We start from the raw sequence: 21,161 nt of genomic DNA, 5'->3' as shown, positions 1-21,161 counted from the left end.
ATCCATAATATATTGTTTCCCCTGCTTAGGTCATTAAAATCCAAGAAATACTGGGACACCAAGAATAAATTATTAGATATTTTGCAGGGAATACTCATGGACACAGATAGGGAGGGCTATGTTTCTATATCAAAAGATTAAGAGGGTGAACCACACAGGACTGCAGAGCAATAATATATTGTCAATGTGTCCTGCTTTGTTTTTTATTGTTTTTACAACTACTTGGTATGGAACAACGACTAATCAATAAACAAATTGAACTGAATTAAAACAGCAATGTCACAAAGACCACCCCCCTCCGTGTGTGCTTGTGTGTGTTTGTGTGTGTGCATGCATGTGTAAAAATACCAATAACTTTATAAATCCTAGCCTACAAGAGAAGGCTAAATAATTCTCAGTTCAGATCAGGTAAAATTAGATTTATTTCTTCAGTAATTCCACAGGATTTCTGCAGAGCAGCAATCATACATTATAGTATCAACAACTCTGCCAGGAAGATATTTCAGTGGAAAACTGTTGGAACACATGAAATGCAGGGCCAGTTTTAAGTATGTTTAAGCAAGAAACATATTTAGGCAAGGAAAACGAAATGCACAGGTACAGTATAGGTGGTACCTTGCTCAATAATAGTAACTGTGAGAGGGATCTTGGAGTCCTAGTGGACAACGATTTAAATATGAGCCAGCAGTGTGTAGCAGCTGCTAAAAAAGCCAACACAGTTCTAGGCTACATAAACAGAGGGATAGAATCAAGATCACGTGAAGTGTTAATACCGCTTTATAATGCCTTGGTAATACACTTGGAATACTGCATTCAGTTTTGGTCGCCACGATGTAGAAAAGATGTGGAGACTCTAGAAAGAGTGCAGAGAAGAGCAACAAAGATGATTAGGGGACTGGAGACTAAAACATATGAAGAATGGTTGCAGGAACTGGGTATGTCTAGTTTAATGAAAAGAAGGACTAGGGGAGACATGATAGCAGTGTTCCAATATCTCAGGGGTTGCCACAAAAAAGAGGGAGTCAAACTATTCTCCAAGGCACCTGAGGGTAGAACAAGATGTCACGATGTTAAAAAGTTTGCTAGACCTGAACTGCCTAAACTGACATTCAAGAGTTAAACTAAGAAAGCTTTATTGCGCAGGTCATAAAACAAAATGTTATCTGAAAGTGATTTATTGCGCATGCGTTACACATTCCAAAAATTCTTCTTTTCTTTGTTCGGCAGCCAACTTTGGCAGACGGAGCTTTCATTATCAAAATGTAACCAATTAGTTTATTTTCTGTTTCATTTACTTTTATTATTTTATTATTAAAAGTTTGTTTATTAATTAGAATTCTTAAAGACTTTTACTTTTCTCAATATCTCAAAAGATATGCGGAAGGGAATCAGCCACGGTCCATTGATCTCAGATTTCCCAGGGCATTTTTTTTCCCTGACAACTTGGTAGCAGAGTTGGTCCGATGATACAAGCTGAGATGGCTACAATTTATGGCTGTATTTTCCCTTCATGCTATCTAAAGATAACCGACTACGCTAATTAGCAATGTCGGAGAAAAAGAAAAAAGAAGAAAAATGGAAAGAGCTTTTTCTGACAAGGAGGCCCCCTCGGACACAGAGAAGCAAGATCAAAACGTGCTTCAGGAGCAACAAAGTGCCGAGCCAGATGTGGGGGAAGGAGCTACAGGACGCGACATCCACGAAACGAGGTCAGTGGTTCCTTCTTCTAAAATATCTCCAGGAGATTATGAATTTTTGGGGGCCAAGCCAAAACTTCCCACTCTGCCAGAGCCACTCCATTCCCAGACCCTCGCAGATTATCAAACGATTGATGAATGGCAACTGCCGGCACAAAAAAAATCCTCCCACGCAGAAAGCAGATTTTATGAAATCCCCCCAGATGATGAGCAAGAAATGCAAAGCTATCTTGATCAAATAGAACTGTTTGAAAAATATGCTAGGGAGGCGAGAGTGTGTTTTGAAGAGATAAGGCGAAGTAGGAGAAGCTCCCCCACTCCCAAAATGTCTGAGGACGCCATCTTGTCTTCAAAACAACAGCCTAAGACACACCCCACAGAGTTCATTGGTCAATTAGAACAAAGAGACATGTACACGTCACCGAGGTCACGTGGTCCCTTTGAGTCAACTGAACTTCCGCATACGTATAGAAAGGAGAGGCAGCCAAGAAGTGAAGCTGCACTGCCATCTGCTGGCGGAGAAAAATCATTACAGCAAAAGATGATGAGGTTTAAAGAATTAGCTATGAGTTTTACAGAAGCCCAAACTTTGCCCCCACCCCCTGGCGGTGTCGAATCCTCCCTAGATGAAAAAAGGCAAAGCGAAAGGCGAATTCGAGGAAGCCAATTTGATGTTGCCACGCAAAGGCCAATGATGCAACCCCAGCATCCCCTGGTTCAACAACCAGATTTGCAACCAGAGCAACAAATTGTTCCTCAGCAGGTATTCACAGTCACCCCCTTGACTGGTGAGTCCAAATTAAAGGAGTCAGGAGAGAATTATAAAGCCTGGGTCAGTGAAATTGCGCTCTTGCTTCGAAGAGAAGGCACATATTCCATGGTTTTTAATCCTCCCCGTCAACCCTGGACACCTGCAATAAGAGACCTCGAAAACAGAGCAATCACGACTTTACTCATGTCAATGGAAATTGAGATCCAAGGTATCTTTCCACCTGATGCAACTGCCCAAGAAATATGGGCTATTTTGGAAGATTGCTACAGGCCCGTTTCAATTGAATCTTCATGTTTGCTCATGTCTGAGTTCCATGGTTCGAAGTTGAAACCTGGTGAACGAATTGGTGGACATTTGACCAAACTGAAAAGAATGAGAAGTGAATTGAGACAAAATGGCCATGTAATTGATGATATCCAAATGATTAGCATCATCATTAACTCATTGAATTATGAATGGAAAGATGCTGTTGCAAAGATTAACTACGTGCCTATTGCTCAACGCACAGTTAACCACGTTTGCAGACTTTTAGTGGAAGACGAAGCTATCAGGTTAGCTACACCACATCTGCAACGGCCTCCAGCGTTAAAGGCTCCAGCCAGACGTCCCTTCCGAGGAAGAGGCTACGCTCCAAGGATGCCAAAATGCTACACCTGCAACCGTGTGGGACATGACACCCGGGATTGTCCCCAACGAGTTCCAGCTCCCGTCACGTACCAGCCCAGAGGAACAGATTCCAGAGGCAGAGGTAGAGGCGGAAGACAAGGTCGTCGTGGTCCAAGGCGTGATTCACAAGCTCCACTTGTGACACTGGCCATAACCAACGTTCCACAACCTGATCCAAAGTTCGACAGACGTCTTTTGTGGACTTTAGATAGTGGAGCAGCTGTGCACGTTACCCACAGAAGGGAACTTTTCACAGAGATGGGCGAACCAGAGCCCGAGTATCGAGAACTGTATTCCTTCACCAACCACACTTGCAAGGTTATGGGAAAAGGAACTGTTTACATTGAAGAGCTCGATACACACATCCCTGATGTTTATTATATACCTTCAGCAACCAGTAATTTGCTTAGCCAAAGTCACTTGTCTAGAGAGTTAAAGTTCCAGGTTCACCACCTCGAAAAAGCAAGTTACTTAGTTAAAGATGGAGATATTGTTGCTGAAACTATGCTGATTGGTGGTGTTTATTACTTAAAGCCAAAGCCTAAAGGGCAAGCACAGGCAAGTATGCAAACTCCAAAAAGGCACAACGCAAACCCAGAGAGAGTTGTCCCAGAGAGAGAAAGCGTTACTGTGCCAAAGGCTCCTAAAGCCAACAAACAAAGAAAACAAAAACAGATTGCTCAGAGCAAGCCTGAGGGTCCTCATGAAACTGTTAATGTTGAGAATTCACTAACTGGTAAACCTTTGCATTCCAGGTGTATTCACAAGTGGCACAGAAGATTGGGGCATGCCAGTTTCCGTGTTCTTAGAAAGATGCCGGAGTTCGCAAAAGGTTTGGATCTAAAGGGGTGTAAGGTGTTTTTGGATTGTGCGGTTTGCAAAAAGGCTAAATCCAAGGCGGCTGCAATTCCCAAACACGCTACACGCCGGTCAACACGCATTTTTGATTTGGTACACACTGACATAGTGGGTCCTTTCCCACCAACACTTGGTGGCAGAAAGTATTTTTTAACAATTGTAGATAATCATTCTAGATATGGATTTGTATATCCTATGAGAGAGAAATCTGAGACCTTTCAGATCTTTAAAGACTTTGCAGCGTTTGTTTCTACACAATACCAAGTTCGCATCGCCAGAATCCAGAGTGACCGTGGTGCAGAATTCATGTCTCAGCGTTTCCAGGACTGGATGCGTAAGAATGGAATTCTTCATCAGACATCTGCTCCATATACACCGGCTCATAACGGAGTCGTAGAAAGAAGACAAGGGGTTCTACAAACCATGATGCGTTGTCTTCTAGAAGATGCCAATCTCAGTAACGCATACTGGGGTGAAGCAATCAAATATGCAAATTACATTGTCAACCGTACTTGGAGCAGTGTAATCAATCAAACTCCTTTCTACATGCTGTATGGCTACAAGCCTGATCTCAAGAACCTCCATATTTTTGGTTCATATGCTATGGTGAACACTCCTATAACTCAAGGACCAAAGAGACTAAGATTTATGGGTATTGATGATAATTCAAAATGGTACAAATTCATTGATACTAAACATGTGATTATCATTTCACAATCTGCTAATTTTGAGGAAGACATTGACTGGTCCAGGATTCATTCCAATGATCCTGAAGTTTATTTTCCTAGAGATGGTGTTCCAGATGCCACGCAGCCTGATGACAATTTGCAGGCAGATGTTCCTTCTACCAGTTCTTCACAACCTGATGTTCCGTCTTCGCAAGCCGCGGATGCTGATGCTAGCGACGAACGTGAGGACGAGGATGATGATGAAGAAGAAGAAGACTGGACTGATGTTCCTAGACGCTCCAAGAGGGCCACAAAAGGAATCCCTCCACAACGTTATTCATGGCAACTGACAAAAACACCAGTACCTTTGATTTGCAACGTTACTCTTCCTCCAGAGACATTCACACAAATCAAACAGCTTCCTGATTCAGAACAAGACAAATGGTATGATGCAATGCAGGATGAAATGGACAGTTTAAAGAAACTTAATGTATTCACACCTACAAAACCTCCAGCAAATAAGAAAGTCATTGGCACCCGATGGGTCTACAGAATCAAGAAGAAACCGAATGGTGAGTCTTTATACAAAGCCAGACTGGTAGCTCAGGGTTTCGCTCAACGTTATCCTGAGGACTACACAAACACTTACTCACCAACAGTCAGAACTGAAAGTGTAAAAATTGCTTTAACCACTGCAACTATTCTTGGTTTAGAAGTTTTTCAATTTGATGTGGACACAGCTTATCTACATGCAGACCTAGATGAAGAGATCTACGTGAGAAGCCCTCCAGGATTCCGAAAGCAAGAAGGGGATACCTGGTTCCTGAACAAAAGTCTTTATGGTCTGAAACAGTCAGGTTTAATGTGGTATTTATGTCTTACTGACAAACTAAATTCAATGGGCTTTATTAAGTCCGAAACTGATGAATGCGTGTTCACAAAAAGATCTAACAATGCATATGAGATAATTCTTGTTTATGTTGATGATATTGTTTATATTGGTCCAAATAAGAAAATGAGTGAGATTTTTGCCAAAAGTTTGCAGAGATACTTCACACTAAAATCTTTAGGACACATTAGCACTTATTTAGGTGTTCAAATTGAAAAGACACAGAAGGGGTTTAGTCTTTCACAAGAGGAGAAAATTGACCACATTCTACATCATTGCAACATGAAAGATGCTAGCACAACAAAGACACCCATGCAAACAGATTTTCACAACTTAACACATGAACCAAGTCCTGAGTTCGAGGATCAAACACTTTATCGTTCAGTCATTGGTTCAATATTATACATTAGTAGTTGGACCAGACCTGACATCGCACTTAGTGTTAATCTTTTATCACGACACGTAGGTAAGGCAACACAATTTCATTGGTCATGCATTAAGAAGTTGTTGAAATACCTGAAACACACTAAACACATGAAGTTATTGCTAGAACCAACACACACTGATCAACCAAAGTTGATTTGTTTTGTTGATTCTGACTGGGCGAGCGACAAGAAGTCACGCAAAAGCACTTCTGGTTACATGATGTTCCTAAATGGTTGTCCTGTTTACTGGCAAGTGAGAAAACAGAGTTTTGTTTCATGTTCATCTACTGAAGCTGAATATGCTTGTGTTTCAGATGCTTGTAATTCTCTAACGTGGTTTGATGCTTTGATCACAGATCTCTGGACACGTCCGATTCGACCAATCACCGTGATGGAAGATAATGTATCTGTTGTTTATATTTCTGAGTCACATTTCACAGGTTCTAGGTCCAGACACATTGACATTCGTTATCAAAACACAAAGCAATTAGTTAAGCAAGGTTTTGTTAAATTGCAATATGTTTCTACACATGATCAGATCGCAGACATGCTTAACAAACCACTCGCCGCAAATCAACACGAGTATCTGCGAAAGAAGATGTGCCTTAATTGATGATTTGATGATGTCAGCCCAGACTAGCAAAAGAAGGGGTGTCACGATGTTAAAAAGTTTGCTAGACCTGAACTGCCTAAACTGACATTCAAGAGTTAAACTAAGAAAGCTTTATTGCGCAGGTCATAAAACAAAATGTTATCTGAAAGTGATTTATTGCGCACGCGTTACACATTCCAAAAATTCTTCTCTTCTTTGTTCGGCAGCCAACTTTGGCAGACGGAGCTTTCATTATCAAAATGTAACCAATTAGTTTATTTTCTGTTTCATTTACTTTTATTATTTTATTATTAAAAGTTTGTTTATTAATTAGAATTCTTAAAGACTTTTACTTTTCTCAATATCTCAAAAGATATGCGGAAGGGAATCAGCCACGGTCCATTGATCTCAGATTTCCCAGGGCATTTTTTTTCCCTGACACAAGAAGCAATGGATGGAAACTAATCAAGGAGAGAAGCAACTTAGAACTGAGAAGAAATTTCCTGATTAGAACAATTAATCAGTGGAACAGAAGTTGCCTCCAGAGGTTGTGAATGCTCCAACATTGGAAATCTTTAAGAAGATGTTGGATAGCCATTTGTCTGAAATGGAATAGGGTTTCCTGCCTAGGCAGGGGGTTGGACTAGAAGACCTCCAAGATCCCTTCCAACTCTGCTATTGTATTGTATTGTATGTAAGGGTTGGCTCAATGTTGGAGGCATTTATTCTTCTCCAGAGATACAGTAAAATAAAAAGATATTTCACCTACCCTGTTTCCCTGAAAATAAGACCTCACTGGATAATAAGCCCAATCGGGCTTTTGAGAGCAGGTGCTAAAATAAGCCATCCCCCAAAATATTGCAGCACAGCAGCCGCCATGAGGTAACCACGCTCACAGCCTCTTGCACCTCAAAAATAATATCTCCCAGAAATAGGGCCAAGTGCTTATTTCGGGGGTCAAAAGAAAATAAGACCCTGTCTTATTTTCGGGGAAACTTCTGTTTGTTCTGGACTAATGTATCGTTAACTATGGCTGCTGGATTTTTTTTCTTCGTAGAGCAATACGACCATTGTTGTTTGCTATTAATTTTGTTGTTTCTTCATGTCCCTCTCCTCATCTAATGTACTTCTAATTTACCTATCTTAGTCTGGCTGCTTCCTAAATTTAATTATGCAAGCTATTACTTGTAAAAAACCAACAACCCAAGATGGTTTACAATTTAAAAAATCCCAATAAAACAATAATTTAAATAGTTTAACTTAACTCCTCAAGCTTAAATACTTTGCTCACCTAATGAGAAGAGGGGACTCATTGGAAAAGACCCTGATGTTAGGAAAGATTGAAGGCAAAAGGAGAAGAGTTTGACAGAGGATGAGATGGTTAGATAGTGTCATCGACACAATGTACATGGATTTAGGCAAACTCAATGAGAAAGTGAAGGATAATGGGGGGCCTGGTATGCTTTGGTTCATGGGGGCATGAAAAGTCAGACATGACTTAGTGATTGAACAAAACCTAACTACTGAACATAAGACAGCCTTAATATCATGGTGCCCACATTCTGCAGAGTTCTCCAATCCTTCTTGAAGTCCAGAAGATTGAGGGCATTCCTCATCTTTGTTGGGTATCCAAAGAGCACAGGATGTTACTAAAAAAGTATGCCCCCCTCTCCCCCCATGCTTCATCTCTGGCAGGATGGGGAACCCAAGAAATGCATGGATCAGGTCAAATCTGGGTAGGAATGATGTACTTAAAGTTATTCAGACTCCAAGCAATGGAGGTTTTAAATATGATAGGCAGAACTTTCACTGGGACCCAGAAACCAATATGGAACCAGCGTAGCAACAGCAGGAGGTATCTACTGCTATGGATTTCAAGTGCCGTAAACCCTAAATTCTAGGCGGAGGGGTACGGTGCGTGCTCAAGCTCATATTTGCATCACCTATTCAATCTGGAGAAAGATTGAATTAACAAATCAATCATCCACTTCAATGACTGATTCAAAGCAGTGAGTCTTTCAAGCTGCCCTCTAATTGAAACTCCAAATTGGTCCCATGGCTTCTTGAAATCTGCAGAGATATATGGCAGGGACGGTCAACTCCCAAACACTGGTACTTAGCAAATTTCTCTCTTACCTATAATGACTGTGTTGTCATCAGCAATCAGCAGCTTGCTGTGGACATAGATCAGTTCAGTAATGAGTTTCCCTTCCAGCTCAGCATAATTTCGAAGTCCACAGAATGAAATGTAATTAATCCATTGGTCTCCAACTGAAGGGTCCCATTAAGGAATGGAGGATGAAAGAAAAGAAAAAAAGAACAGAAAAACTTTAGGACTTTAAAAAGTAGAAGAAATGAAAATGTAAGGCTTTTTTCCCCCTACAGTTTTTAAATTACAGAAATGTAGGGCTGGGGTAATTGGTAGAATATATTTCTTGACAGTAATAGCCCGTTAAGCCAATTACCTAGGGAGACCTGCTAGTATTTAGAACCCTTCAGATACTGTGTATCATGCTTAATTACTATAATTCCAGGCTAGCGTGATCTTTAGCAAAGATTGTTAGAACTATGGGAGATAGCATCAGATTGGTAGAAGAAATCTTGGAGGAGTTGATGTAGGACAGCAACTCTGGATTTTCTGCACCCAGTTATAATAATACCAAGTTAGCTGTATCAGATGCTATAGAAGTAGAATGAATAACATTCAACCCCACCAATCCTATTTCATTATAATTGTGTAACTGCAGTCCCAATAAGAACAAATATCATAAATGCATCTGAAAAAAGTATCTGGGTGCAAATGTCTGAAATTTATGCATCAAAATACGTGTTTTTATTCTATCATTCAGCTAATGTCTACCAAAGGGGGGGGGGAACAATAAACATTCTCAATCTGACTACCTAGCAGTTTGGGCATAAATCCAAATGTCTCTAGATCCTTATAACTGAGCCTAGGGAGTCGGCTTGCTGGAATGACATCAAGTAAAATCAGGCGAAGCAGCTCATTTAGAATCACATCCAAAGGGATGCATAAGATAGCAGCTTTTTTTTCTCTTCCCAGACACCCAGATGTTGTTTTGCTAGTTTGTTTTGATTATTTTTGAAGATTTCCCTGACACAATTGAAGCCTCCTACATTAGCTATTACATAATCCTGCAATTATTCCAGCTACTAAGTGCTTTATGGCAGGTCAATCAAGGTTTGGTGTCCTCAAGATCCTATGGTGAGGACACCTACAGAGACCCAAACAATGGACTTACTTTCAGCTTTCAGCTGTCCCAAGATTGAATTTTCTCCTCTGCACATGGTCCTGGAAAAATTAAAGCCACCATTAGACCTACAAAACAGCACTATGCAATTAAGTTTACAAGAATGTGTTTAGCTAAAATCATCAAATACGTGTCTCTCTCTTTCTGTAGATAGATAGATAGATAGGTAGGTAGGTAGGTAGGTAGGTAGGTAGGTAGGTAGGTAGGTAGATAGATAGATAGATATGGTAGATGGATGGATGAATTAATCGATATAGATAGATAGACAGACAGACAGACAGGGTAGATGGATGGATGGATGGATATAAAAAAGCTAGATGGGTAGATAGGTAGATATGGTAGGTGGATGAATTGATAAATGGATGGATATAAAGAGATAGATAGGTAGATAGATGGAGATAGATTGGTAGGTAAAAACATTTTTTGCCCTTCTGCAACTTAAGGTTATTCAATGTCTTCTGGTCCTCGTGATCTCTCTTCATATCTCAACTCCTGCTAATGTCATAGACACCACAATGTAGTTTTGGTATTGGGATTGGACAACACAACACTGTTGCTTTCTTTGCTTCCCCCCCCCCACCTCTTCATATATGGATGTAGAGAGATCATGATGGCCAGAAAACACTGAACAACCTTAAGTTGCCGAAGGCCAAGAAAATGTTTTTTTTGCTTTCTTTAAGCCTTAAAGGAAGGTAGCAATTTGAAGCCTCTGGCTTTGTAACCTGGAATCTGAGGCCTTAAGGCTGTGGCCTAATGTGTAGGAATTCAGGTTACAGAGCTCCTTTCGAAAGTCAGGGGGAAATAGTAAATGAAACAACAGTGTTCTCCAATACCAATACCTTCAGCTGAACTAGAAAAGTTAACCAGGGGTGTCCAAACTTGGGAACTTTAAGACTTGTGGACTTCAAGTCCCAGAATTCCCCAGCCAGCCATGCTGGCTGGGGAATTCTGGAAGTTGAAGTCCACAAGTCTTAAAGTTCCCAAGTTTGGACACCCCTGAGTTAAGCAATGGGAGATCGTCATGTAATAATGGAGCTGTAGGCTGAACTGGGAAATCACTAAGATAACCTGGAAGAAAACAAAGCCAGCCATTCCTCTTGCCAAAAACACTGCATACTTGTGTTTATAATGTTAGCAGGAGTTGAGATCAACCTGATGGAGGTCTAACTTTTTATGCAATGTCAGCTCTTATGTCTTGTCAATTATACAGTGAACTTGAGACTTGTCCTCAATCACTCATTAGAAGAAAGCTTTCTGATCGTGTCTCAGAACTGTTTGACGTATTTGCATGGAAGAAAACTAAATACGAGCAAAGGCTATGTGTGGACTTCCAGATGTAGAACTGGAAAGTCACCACCAGGGTCAACAGCAATATATAATAGAATAACATAGTTGGAAGGGACTTGGATGATGGGGACAGGACACCTGGACAAATAGGTACCTAGACTAGGAAAATAAGGGAACTTCTTAAGGTTCTAAATAAATATATTATGCAACCCTAAACATGAATCACTGTACAGATGTTCTAAGCCTGGCATGTTTCCACCTTAGGAGTTCTTCAAGACAACAAGGTGGACACAAAAGTCCCTCTTTGAACGCAATTGTAAATGGGCATTACTAAAGCACGCGATGGCTCAGTGGCTAAGATGCTCAGGTTGTCGATCAGAAAGATCGGCAGTTCGAATCCCTAGTGCCACATAACGGAGTGAGCTCCTGTTACTTGTCCCAGCTTCTGCCAACCTAGCAGTTCAAAAGCATGTAAAAATGCAAGTAGAAAAATAGGCACCACCTTTGGTGGGAAGGTAACAGCGTTACGTGCGCCTTCCATTTAGTCATGCCCGCAACATGACCACGTGGACGTCTTCGGACAGCGCTGGCTCTTCAGCTTTGAAACGGAGATGAGGACCACCTCCTAGAGTCGGGAACGACTAGCACATATGTGCGAGGGGAACCTTTACTTTAAAGCAAGTCCCATACTGAATGATACCAATATGTAAGACATAGAAGAACATACAACACAGAATAAAAGGGTTGGAATGGACCTTCAAGGTCTTCTAGCCCAGCCCCCTAATCAAACAGGAGAGCCTGATATCATTCTGTCCACTCTCTTCATGAAACACTCCTGTGATGGAACATCCAACTTCTGAAAGCAAGCCGTTTCACTGATTCATTGTTCCTACTGTCAGGAAATCTAGCTTCAGTTCTAGGTTGGATCTCTCTTTAATGATTTTTTCCCCACTTGTTACTTCTTACCCTGTCCTAAGGTGCTTTGAAGAATAGTTTGACCCCTTCTTTTCAGTGATAACCTCCCAAATATTGGAAGAATGCTATCATATCACCCCCAGTTCTTCTCTTTGTTAGACTAGACATAAGGTAGTTCACTCAATCATTTTGAAAAGCATTAAAAATCTGAATGTGAACACATGCCCATACGTATCACTTAATTTACTTTGAAATAGGTGTCTGCAAAACAGAGAGGTAGACGGCCCCACCCAAAACCACAATACACAGTGGGAAAAGGAAAGATTAATTAAAAACCCAGAAAATGCATTCTAGATTTTCTTGGCAAGGCACAACCCCAAAGTCAGTGCTCCCTCTGCTGACTCTTTAGCAGAAATACACAATAAAATGAGCTTTGTTCAGCTCTGAGAAGGTCCAACACTAACCCTGTTGGATTGCTGGCAAGAATAAAATGGGTGGAAGATACTTAAAAGGTAAAGGTTCCCCTCGCACATACGTACTAGTCGTTCTCAACTCTAGGAGACAGTGCTCATCTCTGTTTCAAAGCCGAAGAGCCAGCGCTGTCCAAAGACGTCTCCATGGTCATGTGGCCGGCATGACTAAACACCAAAGGCGCACGGAACGTTCCCACCAAGGCTGATCCCTACTTGCCTTTTTACGTGCTTTCAAACTGCTAGGTTGGCAGAAGCCGGGACAAGTAACAGGAGCTCACTCCGTTAGGCGGCGCTAGGGATTCGAACCGCCGAACTGCCAATCTTTCTGATCGACAAGCTCAGTGTCTTAGCCACTGAGCCACCTTTAGACACTTAAGATGGTTCAAAAACTTGGACTGGTTGTAGTCCCTGAGACGTTTGAGTTGTTTCCAATGGTATTGTTGCCCATCCCAGATGCAGAGTTCCCTGCCAGCTCTCCGTCACCTTTCCTTCCCAAATGGATGGGACATAGCTTAGTAGTTTTCTGTGAAATCATCACTCAGACCAACACCTAATTAGCTCCCATTATATTGCTGCTGTATGGAAGTTTACGCCTTCTCCCTGTTGCTTCTTATGACCGAAACAGTCCCAAAGATGGGAATCTTTTCTTTGAATTCCTGCCCAAATGCTAGTTTTTCAGTCAAATGAACCTCAATAGCAGCCTTGTTTTGACATGTAGAAAATAACACCTGTGTATGACTTTTGACTACAAGAAACACTTTAGGGGCATTCTGGTGTGTGTATGTATGTTCTCCACTTATTCTGAATATTTGAAAGTTGGGCTAGAGCAGCAGGCCCCAAAGTTTTGGGAACCAGGGACCTGTTCTGGAGAGAGAAATTTTTTTCTGCAGACTGGAGGGGCCATGGTTTCACGTGCTGCCTACATCCTGCAAATGGGACTTCGCTTGTTTGTGAGGTCTGGTTTTCCCGGCATACCACGCACCGTTGCCAGACCTCGGACCGGGGGGTTGGAGACTCCTGGGCTAGAGGTCCCAATTTTAATCTGCCATCATATCAAGAACATGCTTAGCCTTAGTACTGCATTAAGCCCATTTTACAGCTTCGTACAATATACTGAATCACCAGTAAAAATAACATAATATGCTAAAATAAGAACATATTTCTGAATGTAAATGCTACCCAAACTAAACATGCTGCATAAATGCATCTTTTAGATGTTTACCTAACAAGTGTTTTACAGAAGCATAACCAAAATCAGAGAACCAGATATATGTTGACTTTGATAGTTCTTTTGAGTTCCTTTCTTTTCCTTCCATGCTGCCAATGGAAACTCAGTGGGATAAGGCCCTACTACGAATCTAGAAATTGTCAACATTTAACTGTATCTGAATCCTAAACATATAAACCATGTAACACAATCTGTAATTTACATTTTAAAGGCAATCTTCCTTTTAACACAGGCACGAGAGAAGTAGACAATCCTATGGTTTTACCAGCCAGCAAACTGGAAGAAAGATTATAAAAATGAAACAAATTCTACAGATCTAATCACAGATTCTTGGCTAAAATTCCCACCGCTATCTTAGAGAAAAAGGATTACTCCAGCAAATGACTCTTGCTGGCTTTTTCTAAATGTTCCTCGAGTCTGATAAATTGCAACCTTTAATCAGACTTTCTGGAACAATTTTTATCTAAGCTTTTTCCTATCACAGTACCAGGCCTATTTTCCCAGATGATCTATCTCCCATTTCAAACAACAGAGAGACTTTTCTCTTTAGCAGAAAGGGCTAAAATGAGGAAAATCTTCTTGATAATCCCAGGTGTGCTTCAGTCTACAGAGCCTGTTTATCGGGTGTGTCGAAGACCCATGGTTTTCCCAGTTGCAATGTATGGCTGTGAAAGTTGGACCATCAGAAAGCGCCAAAGAATTAAGGCCTTTGAACTATGGTGCTGGAGAAGACTCATGTGAGTCCCTTGGACTGCAAGGCCATCAAACCGGTCAGTTCTAGCGAAGATCAACCCTGACTGCTCTTTAGAAAGCCAGATCTTGAAGATGAAACTCAAATACTTTGGCCACCTAATGAGAAGGAAGGACCCACTTGGAGAAGAGCCTAATGCTGGGAATGATTGAGGGCAAAAGAAGAAGGGGATGGCAGAGAATGAGGTGGCTGGATGGAGTCACCGAAGAAGTAGGCGTGAGCTTAAATGGACTCTAGAGGAGGGTAGAGGACAGGAAGGCCTGGAGAAACATTGTCAATGGGATCGTGATGGGTCAGACACGACTTCACAACTAACAACAACAACCAAGAACCAGCATCTTGGTTCTAGTCCGAGGGTCTGGTTTGTAGCAATTGTGTGGAGACAGCTTGCTTATTCACTACAACAAGGCTGCAAGAAGTTGCCTAAATACTGTATGTGTATGTGAACAAGAAAATGTAACATTATTATTTTATCAACTGCTCCTACTCTGGCTCCAAAGTGGCCTTTCCCACTTTTCATTTCTGCCAATGCTTCAAAAGCTCAGTTGACTTTCTGGAAAAAAAATACTACCTCAGTCTCTCTTTTCAGCTCAGTGACCTAGAGATAAGGAAATTTCTAGTGCATTATGGAGAAATAAAAAAGAAATGTCTTGGTAAGATCACACTTGGAATATTGCATGCAGTTTTGGTTGCAACGATATAAAAATACGTCGAGACTCTAGAAAGAGTGCAGAGAAGAGCAACAAAGATGATCAGGGGACTGGAAGCTAAAACATTTAAACAGTTACTGGAATTCTGTATGTCTAGTTTAATGAAAAGAAGGACTAGAGGAGACGTAATAGTAGGGTTCCATTTTCTAAAGGGCTGCCACAAAGAAGAGGGAGCCGACGTATTCTCCAAAGCACCTGAAGGCAGGAGAAGAAGCAATTGATGGGAACTAATCAAGAAGAGTAGCAACCTAGAACTAAGGAAAAATTTCCTGATAGTTAGAACAATTAATCAGTGAAATGAAAGTTGTGAATGCTCCAACACTCTAGGTTTTTAAGAAGAGAATAACTCAGTTATTCTCTTATTCCTTTAGCCTAGCATTGCAGGGACCATAGTAATAACTGTTCATCATGAAACCTTGGCAGCAATGAAGATCTTCATCTTAGGAAACTGTTTCAGCAGAGGGCCTTATGCCAAGGGCTCCTTTAACTTTGGAACCATCTCTGCTCTCAATGTTTTGTTTTGTTTTTTTTAATTTGGGCCAAGCATCCATCAGAGAGCTGCTTACATGCCTTACCAAAATGCTTTACTGCATTGCAGAAAATAAAAGAATCCAGGCTGGACCTCTTAAGTTACCTGTAGTTAAAATGCATAATGGCCTGGAGAGCATTGCCTCCTCCTGTTGAGATATCACCTTCAAAACCAGGTAGCAGGGGGATCACAACGTAGACTCGGTATCGTTTGTTTTCCCTAAAAGAAAATGCAAAGCAAGTAATTTAGTTTTGTAACAACATTGTACATTTTCCAGTACTGGCGTTTCAATACAGTTCAGGGAATCCTTAGCTCATGATTGCAATTGGGACTGGGATTGTGATTGTTGAGTGAAAGGGCATTAAACGAGAAGTTATGTCACTGTGTCACTCAAGAACCATAAACTGACACTCCTGGTTGCATTCATTGCACAATCCCCAGTCCTTTAAGCAGATGGAGAAAAGAGCTGCCTGCCAAAGGATTTCAGCTTCCAACAGAGCTGAAATCTTCTGGCAGGCAGCCCTTTTGCTCTCAAAGAATTTGAGAGAGAATCCTACTGGCAGGCAACAGCAGCTTGCAACCTTCCCTGCCAGTTTTTCACTGACTTTCTCGGGAGGTCAGCAGAGAACATTGCAAATAGTGATCGCAGAATACTTGGCAACTGATCATAAGTGCAAACAGGTTGCCAAGCATCCAGATCGCGATCATAGGATGCAGGAATGCAGGTGGGATATTTTGCAACAGGCAGAAGCGCTTTACAGGCCATAAAGAAGCGTTTTCAAGGTTGTCATAATTTCAGATCAGTGTTTTAAAAAGTAATGAGTTGAGAACTACCTGTACAAGGATTTATGATGTTACCTACCTGGGTAACTACTGTAAGTATCTGCAAGGAAACCACTAGACCACTAAGAGCACCAAGGACTCCATTGTTTAGTGAGGCTAACCTTTTTCTCCTCATGTGCTGAAAGTGTGCATACGTGTGCCCACACCCATAATGCAATGTGCATGCAATACCCCCATGCTCCCTGCCCCACATGCATGTGTGAACACCCCCCCCCAATTGCCATGTTTTGGGCCTAGCAGACCTCCCTGAAGCCTCCTGGGACCTCCAGGGTGCGGGGGTGGTGTGCATTCCCCCACGCATGCATGCACGTCTCTTGCATGCGCCCTCCCCCCCCATGCGCAGCAGAGACCCGAAAATCAGCTGCCCGACAGGAGGAGCTGAACTGGTGACGGCTTGTGTGCCCACAGAGAGGGCTCTGCATGCCACCTGTGGCACTCGTGCCATAGGTTCGCCATCACGGCCATAGCTCAATCCAGAGTCATATATATATATTCCTTTCCATTTGAATAATGTATTTTAAAAATGTATATTGGAGGGGGTTTATACTAGAATTAATAATTTATTTTAATACATAATCACAGAGGAGTATTTAGGTGGGATTTATTTTTGAATCATTTACATAAAGAACGATGATCTATGAAACCTGTTGACCAAGGTTTTCCCCACCCGAAAGAAAGTTCAAGTCCCTGCCCAGCACCCACATGTCCATCACATGGCCCAATCAGGCATCGTCCCAACTGGAGATGCCTCCCAGTCACACCACTCCAGGTGCAGGGCAAGGTGGCCTTGACTCTCTGAGAAAGGAATGTTATCTTGACTAAATATCTCCCATAACCCATATAACCACTCTGCCTTGCATCTGGAGGTGTGTGACCGGAAAATCTTGGGTGCATGGCCAAGATGGTGTCCTGTCGTGTTTGAGGAGAACTTCGGGGAGATGATTTTCCTTCTTGGGGTATGCAGGGGGTGCCCTATCCCATCATCGGTTCCAGGTCCAGCTATGGGAACTTCCTGGGACCTTGGGGGATACCCTTGAGCTGCGATTTCCTGCTGCCGTGTAGCCGGAACGTTGTGAGTGAAACAGGGCGGTTGGCGGAGAATGGAGAGAGTTTTTCTGTTGCCGGCAGGGGTGTGGTCGTCATCGTCGGGACTCCCTGCCTGGGGTATCTGCCGCTGTGGCTGCCGCTGTCCACACTAGGGTATTATCCCGGTTGCTCCCTCCTGCTTATGGACGTGATAGATTGGATTAGCAGGGGAGTGGCTGAGGCGGCTGGCATGGGTATTGATGCCAGCGGAAGATGGCTTTGGTAGTTGGTGTGGGTGCAGTTGGAGTGGGGGGGCCCTCCTGTGTTGTAGCCCCCACCGGTATCACCGTCATTGCCTAGGCCACCGTACTGTGCCATTTGTCCCCTCCCCTTGTGACACTATGGACTGGGTTAACAGAGTGCGGCGCCGGCGACGGATATGAGTGTGGCTGGCATGGACGGAGCTCAGTTGTTGGAGCTGCCACCGCTGCCCTCACCACCGCCATCATTGGCCGCTTCACCAACCCGCAATTTATCATCTGCTGCGATTTTGATATCTGACTGTTACCCTTACATATTGTCTTCAACATCGACCATGGCTATGATGGACATAAGCCTCCCGCTTGAACACTGTTGGCTGCTCCTCCCCCCATGGATGTGTCATCTCCCCATTCCATCTCACTGTGATGTCACTCCGTTTTGGTTGATGCCACACTCTCCTCTATATTATACTGCGACAGAACTTTACTTCCTTCGGGAATTCCCCCTTTCCACGGGATGGCCTTCTTGCTTATCAAGACGTTTCCTTAATGACGGATCTTGGGATCCCGAGAGGTGGTATGCGAAGAAGAGGCTTCTTAGGGTTTTTTTAAATCAAATTTTAAGGGGTGGGCGGGGAGGATTGATTTGGATGGCTCAGACAGACTTGGGCGGGAGTCTGGCAGGACACAGGCCAGAGCTAACGAATGGGCGCGGGTCGGGAGTGCTGGAAAGGGTTGGGATTCCGGGGGAGACATTAAGCCATTCCATTGGGGGCTTTCGATACCATCGACCATATTATCCTACTGCGACGACTCGGGAGGTTAGGAGGGGGGGCACTGTTTTGCGGTGGTTCTCCTCCTACCTGTCAGATCGATTGCAGTTCGTGTTGACTGGAGGCGAAGATCGACCCCGAGGCACCTCACTTGTGGAGTGCCCCAGGGGTTGGTTCTCTCACCCCTCCTGTTCAACATATACATGAAACCGCTGGGTGAGATCATCCGTGGTTTTGGGGTATGGTATCATCAATATGCTGATGATACCCAACTTTTCATCTCTACCCCAAACCACCCAAACGATGCCCTCCATGTGATGTTCCGATGCCTGGAGGCTGTACGGATCTGGATGGGGATGAACAGGCTCAAGCTCAATCCCTCCAAGACTGAGCGGCTGTGGTTCCCGTCATCCCAATTTGTGCATCTTGTACCATCTTTGATGATAGGGGGAGAAATTTTAGCCCCCTCAGAGAGGGCCCGCAATCTGGGAGTCCTCCTGGATACGTGGCTTAGTTTAGATTAGAAGAACACCTGATGGCCGTGACCAGGAGGGCCTTTTACCAGGTTCGCCTGGTACGGCAGTTGCGCCCCTTCCTGGATCGGGATGCCCTATGCACAGTCACTCACGCCTTCGTCCTTTCTCACCTGGAATACTGTAACGCTCTCTACATGGGGCTGCCCTTAAAGAGTACCCGGAGGCTTCAGCTGGTCAAGAATGCGGTCACGCGGATTGTCATGGGGTTACTTAGGTGCTCCCATGTTACACCCCTTTTAGGCAGCCTGCACTGGTTGCCAGTTGTTTTCCGGATGCGATTCAAGGAGTTAATTATGATCTTTAGAGCACTCCATGGCTTAGGCCCAGGATACTTGCGAGACCACCTACTGCCACCGGTAGCCTCCCACCGTCCAGTACGATCCCACAGAGTTGGCCTCCTCAGGGTGCTGTCGGCTAGGCAGTGTCTGCTGGCGACCCCCAGGGGAAGAGCCTTCTCTGTGGGAGGGCCTTCCCTTTGGAATGAGCTGCCCCCGGAGCTTCGCATAATTCCCGATATCCGGCCCTTCCGATGCACCCTAAAAAGTTGGCTTTTCCAGCAAGCCGGCCTGTCCTGAATAAAATAAATTATTAATTTTAATTGTTGATTTCTAAATCTTATTGTAAATGTCTATTGGGTTTTTTTTTGGATATTCTATTTAATGTTTCTTTTAACTTTTGTAATATTTGTTTTTATGTTGTACGTTGCCCTGAGTCCTTTGGGAGAAGGGCGGCATATAAGTCCAATAAACCTAAACCTAAGTATGTCCAGTTAGGATGGTTCCTGATTGGGCCGTGTGACGGTCATGTGGGTACTGCGCAGGGCTTGGACTTTCTTTTGGATGGGGAAAACCTGGAAGCTTTCAGATTCGTGTTTGTGCCAATATGACACTAAGTTTTGAGGAATGCCTAGCCTTGAGCTTTTCTTTTGTTGGGGGTGTTACTTGGAACATTGACAGAGTCTAAACTATAAGAAGGATATATCTCTATTAACAGGTTCTGAAGCTACTGTAACAGGGAAAAGAAGAGCTGGTATCTGCTTGTAGCGGATTGTTCCTAAAATACACATTTTATACAAGTAATTAAAATACATCCTTATTTCCGTAAAGACTAGGGTACTTTTTCTATGTACTTTTCTTGAAATTGGTTTTCAGGTGTTAAACATACATTTGGCTTGAAATTAAAGACTATCACATTTGTGTGAGACAGGATAGAGAGCATATGTGTGGTTAATTAATGAAACTTTTCAAAATTAATTAGACAAATTAATCACCCAGGAGCAACCTACTTCATTAAAAACAGCTACAGCATGCCTGAAAAAAAAAGTTCTTTATTTATCGGAGAATCTGATGTTGCAAAGATGTGATCGTATTTATTATATACATTTCAATTGTCTGAAGGACTGAGAGGTATATTATTCAGGGGGCGGGAATTCTCCATCAAACCTTTCCATTGCAGGCAGCCCTTGACTTGATTTATGACCACAATTAGGATTGAAGTTTCCATTATAAGTCACGGCAATCAAGTTGGACCTGATTTTATGACAAATTTTATGACAATTATTAAGCCAAGCACCAGAGTCATTAAAATCCAGCTTCTCCAATTATGAACATTTTTTTTGCTGGAAATTGGCAAAAAAAGGTTGCAAATCATGAGCACGTGACTGCAGGGCACTGCAACTGGTTGTAAATGCGAGTACCATATTTTCTGGACCATAAGATGCAGTGGAGTATAAAACGCACCAAACATTTTGAAGAGGTAAATGAAAAAAAAAGTTTTTGAACTCTGCAGGCCTCCCAAACCCTCTGCACGCCTCATTTTTTGTTTAAAACGGGGCATGCAGAGAGTTTGAGAAGCCTGCAAAATGCTCCTGGAGGCTGGGGGAGGGGGGACAAAAATGAGCAAAAAACGCCCCATTTCTTGCAAAAAACCAGGGCATGCATAGGCTTTGGGAGGCTTGTAGAGTGCTCTTCGGGGCTTGGGGGGCAAAAACAAGC

The 21,161-nt window shown here is 42.8% G+C and overlaps 1 protein-coding gene across 2 annotated transcripts in view; it reads right to left on the bottom strand.

Annotated features, from left to right (window-relative positions):
- PLD1 (phospholipase D1) overlaps positions 1-21,161 on the bottom strand; it is a gene marked incomplete at its 3' end in the record, with an annotated part of 189,556 nt that overhangs the window by 8,756 nt on the left and 159,639 nt on the right. For both annotated transcript variants that reach the window (XM_081953448.1, XM_081953447.1), the window contains 3 exons: positions 15,835-15,948; positions 9,828-9,877; positions 8,704-8,838 (listed from right to left, as the gene is read on the bottom strand). In XM_081953448.1, coding sequence (XP_081809574.1) covers positions 8,704-8,838; positions 9,828-9,877; positions 15,835-15,948 — 299 coding nt within the window. The remainder of the gene's footprint in view (positions 1-8,703; positions 8,839-9,827; positions 9,878-15,834; positions 15,949-21,161) is intronic.

The sequence above is a fragment of the Natrix helvetica genome (genome assembly GCF_964273705.1).
Source record: "Natrix helvetica genome assembly, chromosome: 5".
Taxonomy (NCBI): Eukaryota; Metazoa; Chordata; class Lepidosauria; order Squamata; family Natricidae; genus Natrix; species Natrix helvetica.
This window is presented reverse-complemented; position numbering and strand designations above follow the sequence as displayed.